The following is a 4,493-nucleotide window of genomic DNA, read 5'->3' on the forward strand; positions in this document are numbered from 1 at the left end:
GAGAGGAACTCCTGGCGGCTGCCTCCCGACGAGACCGTCCAGGTCGCCGATCCCCGTTCAAAGTCAGCCCAGGTAAAAGAGGTAAATCGCTCCAGCAGTCCATCGTGCGTTTTCCCCCCTCAGATATACGTTGTCGATTCGAGATCGTTCGAGATTCGTCGTAACGCAGCGAAAATTCGTCAGGTTTTCAACGCATGATTCTGTCTAGTGTCTCTTCACTTCTCTGACAATCACTGATCGTAGTTGTGGGAACTTCTATATGGGATCTGGCACCATAGACTAGTGCACAGGATGTAAAATACGTTGGTGTATAGTTTGAGGGATATTTTGGGCGAAATAAAAATGAGACGATCTTCGTAGATTTTGTGGGAATTTGTAAATAAATCTTTGTCAAGTACAGACAAACAAAACGTTCACGATTTATTGTTGTTGTTGTTATTGTATTTATTATTGTGTCAATAGTTTCGATACATTAATCTTCCTGAGATCTTCGAAATTTTTATATCCTAGTTTTCAAGCGAGAAAAAGATTTTTAATCCTTAATCTTAGATTCTATCTTTAATCGTACAATTTTATTTTTAGAAAGCTTGTTAAATCGCAACACGCGAGGCTTGAAAGTATCATGTATTGTCAATCGTCTCATTTTTGTTAGAACAAGTCCCTTAAACGTGTGTACAATGGAATTTTACATATATCTCGAATGTTTTGTCTTTCTTCCTCGTAATACCGTTAGCGATATCGCAGTTATAATGGTTGACTGGTAGCAATGGTACCTAGCCGAAAATATTTTATAGTAGCAGTCACGACTAACTTAATTGAAACGCATGCTAGTACGAGGATTTTGCATTTGAGGTGGAATGAGATCGATGGTTGTGAGTTAGAATACTGAGTAAGATAGAATTTTAGCTGTGTAGCGTGTGCCATACTGTTACGAACATTATACAGAGTACGCCTGTTATATACATATAAAGGTACACGTTAACATAATTTCAAGATAACATGACACAGTTCAGACAGTTTCCGCACAGAAAATTCATTGGCGCAACATCGCATCTGGTAGTCGTTAACATGACTGTTAAATTAACTTGTTGATCATTAACGAAACGGGAATAGCCGGCGAAATGCGTTGTCCCCTTGTTCGAATTGGACACCATTCTTAAATTAAAAATGAGTAGCTAGTGCAAATTAAAAATGACCGATTGCTGAGAATTTAGTCAATTAAACGATTTCAACATCTAAGAATTTGAAAATTGGAAATGCTGCAAGTAGGCGTGAATTTGAACGTTTGGAAATTTCAACTTAAAACTTGGGTGTTGAAAAGCTTAAAAGTTCAAACAGTTAAAGATCATAAAAAATTGTTGCTGACTATTAAAATCCATTCTCTCGGCGAAAACCATTTACTCGAGATATTGTCGTGTTCAAAGCAGAAATTGCACGCATCCTTTTTTACGTTTCATTAACTGCGCTTTGTTTCGAGTACCTGCCTCCGGTTTACGAATGCTTCCCCATCCGAAATAAGGACTGGTATACCGTTTCCACACTGGCGGAGTGGTCTTCTTAAGCAGCGATCTTCGAATTAACGAAACAATTAATGGAAAGGAGCGTGAATGAACGAGTCCGTAAAGTCGTCGTTTTTCACAGTAGCAACTAGTGAATTTTCCACAAAGACGAGCTCCAAATGTCACTAGGAATTAAGAATTTAAGCAAAAGAGTTATAAACTTTTCGTCCACAAGAACACTGATCGTATTTCTTATGTTCACTTCAGTTTACGTCTCTCTTACACCTCTATAAACGATCATATGCTTTCAACAATAAACGGAAGATTGCTATCTTCTCCAATATCAACAACGAATGATTTCTGCTTGACAAAAATTCTAGTAGTGATTGATGCGTGACTTGTACATCTCTATAAATCTGACTATTTGAAATGATCCTGATGATTAACAAGAAAATGTTTTAAACAGAATTTCACTGACATAAAAAAGACTTTCAAAAACATCATATAGTTTCATATAGAAACAGCAATAGTTTTGTATTTTTATATCTTTCTGATCATATTCCAACGAAATGCTAATCAGATTGAACAGTATTCAACTCGAGCCATTTATCATCGATTAATCAAACTCGCAAATACGAAAAACGTCGAACGTCTTCGATTGGCGTGGATTCGATAAAAAGTTCCGGCAGATTTAGAAGGCGACGTTGGAGGTCGACGAAAGAGAGAGAGAGAGAGAGAGGCACGTGACTAATTACGTAGCACGAGACGAATCGGAGAGAAGAAGAGGATAGTCGAGAAACGGGTATTCATTATGCAAAGCTGGCTACTAGCTTCGCTCCCTTTGTTTCCTCAGCTCTCGTCAACGGCCACGCGGGAATTGACTGTCGGGAGGACTCGCGACTAACCGTCCTATCGTGTCAACTAAACGCCATGTTGCCAACCGAGGACACCTTTGAGGAGCCCTTGAGAAAGTTAATTATGCAAAGAATGCGAGAGAACAGCGTGGAGCGTTCGCCGAGAAACGACCCCAGCCGCGCCATCTCGAGATGGAAAACTAGCGCGTTTGAAGGAAATCTAGCCGACTGCGAGCTGCAGATAACTGGCGACCGATTTCCCCTCGCATAATTCACCGGTAACCGAGTATCCTCGGGGCTCTCTCTGCGTTTATCATTCGCATTCTTCAGAAACTCTCGAGTTTTCGTCGGCTGATTGCTTCTTCGGTCCGATTGAAATTTCGCTGGATGATGAGGGCTGTTCTCAGGGAAAACGAAGGTAAATATAACTGGAGGAAATTGAGAAATAATTATCGACCAGCGAAAGACCAAAGACATCGAAGTTTCGAGAGTTTCCTGGCGAGGTAGGAGCGCGGCGCTATGGTATGCGTGTACAGTATTGAGCAAAAGTTCCGGGATGCTTGATATATTTAGAATAGGAAAGAACAAACGTTGGAATTGTTACGTTGTAGAAAATTCGTTCACACTTTCTTTAACCCTTGAATGCGTGATTTCTCCAAATATAACAAGAGATTTTAGTATTGCCAATTTAAAAATGCATTCAAGTATTTTGTATCTTTATTTGGTAAAAATTTTTGTGCCAAATAGCGAAAAGATACGTGGAAGATATATAGACACATATATTAAAGTCGTAAATTAATTATTATAATAATTATAATATACTTCTCTGTTGATTAATCAAGCTTGAAGATACGATAACGTAATATATGATAGCGTAATTTGTAAAATATTTTGACTTCGTATCGTTTTAAATATGCTATATGTTATATGACGAATGCTAAATTTATTTTAGCAAAAATTACATTCAAATAAGCATACAGTGACTTATGGATGGTAATACATATGCGCCATTCCACAGCGGTCTTTCACTTCTCGAGTCTGACTCGCGCGAGCCTATACTACTCGAACGATGGCTGGCTTGTGTGCTATACACTCGTGCCGCGGCTAAGTGGCAATCGACGTTTATTAACCGATCAGCGGGTTGGTTACACGGGTACAGTCGATCGATTGAAAAACGCTGATTGCCGGTTACTAGATACACGCGTAATACACGAAGTCGAGGGCTTTCACCAACTTGCGGATCGTCGATTAACGAACAATTAATTCAGTCATCTGCGAAATTGCCCAGAGAATAGCCGGAGATTCGAAAACACGATATTACCAGGTGTATCGACAAATTGTTTATCTTTCAAGCCTTTTTTTATCTTTCTAAGTTTTATTGTTGTCTTTTTAGGGCGAGTGGTGGCTAGGTAAAGAGAGAATGTTATTGAGCTAGCTTCAAAGAGACATTCCTGGCGTACCACTTACGAACCGTCGATAAACGAACTATTAATTCGGTCACTAGCAGAACAGCTAGGTCAAAGACTCGAAAATACGATAACAGTATTTATAAATTTACGTAGCTTTATTACATACAGTTTTATCGTTTTTATTGCTTACATTTCACGGTGAATGACAAGTAATGGAGTTAATGCTAAATTTGCTTAAAATATGAGGGCAAAGATTCGACAGTACAATAACAATAAAAGTATCTATAAATTAACGTAGTTTATAGCTTCACTGTGCTTTATCCATAGCGAGTAACGTCTATGGACCGAGAGAATGTCATCATGCGTGCTTCAAAGAGGCATTCTTGGCGTAACCTTAAAAGGAGAAGTTTGGAAATAGTTTACGCGATGTCGTAGAAAATCCCACAGATCCTATGGACCTGTATATAACTCTCTCTCTCTTTCTTCCTCTATCTCTCTCTCTCTCTCTCTTTCTCCGATACCACTATTTATAAATCGAACTCTGGTAAATATTACGTGTGCGCGTATGTACGTACAGTTATAATTCCCTAGGAACGGCGAGGCGCGGAGGAAGCGGCACTGGAATTCCGGATCGATAGAACTGAAGCCTTCAGCGGGAAAATCTAAATTTATACCGACTGTTGGAATACAACTGCGTGTTTGGATAACATTTACATACCGCGCGACGTTGT

The 4,493-nt window shown here is 39.2% G+C and overlaps 1 protein-coding gene across 3 annotated transcripts in view; it reads left to right on the forward strand.

Moving 5' to 3' along the window:
* LOC100740647 (dipeptidyl aminopeptidase-like protein 6) overlaps window positions 1-4,493 on the forward strand; it is a 116,418-nt gene that overhangs the window by 85,302 nt on the left and 26,623 nt on the right. For 2 of the 3 annotated variants that reach the window (XM_033319267.1, XM_033319266.1), the window contains exon 3: window positions 6-81. In XM_033319267.1, the coding sequence (XP_033175158.1) occupies window positions 6-81 (76 nt within the window). The remainder of the gene's footprint in view (window positions 1-5; window positions 82-4,493) is intronic. The other variant, XM_033319268.1, reaches the window with a different exon arrangement.

The sequence above is a fragment of the Bombus impatiens genome, unplaced genomic scaffold (genome assembly GCF_000188095.3).
Source record: "Bombus impatiens unplaced genomic scaffold, BIMP_2.2 scf_0142, whole genome shotgun sequence".
Taxonomy (NCBI): Eukaryota; Metazoa; Arthropoda; class Insecta; order Hymenoptera; family Apidae; genus Bombus; species Bombus impatiens.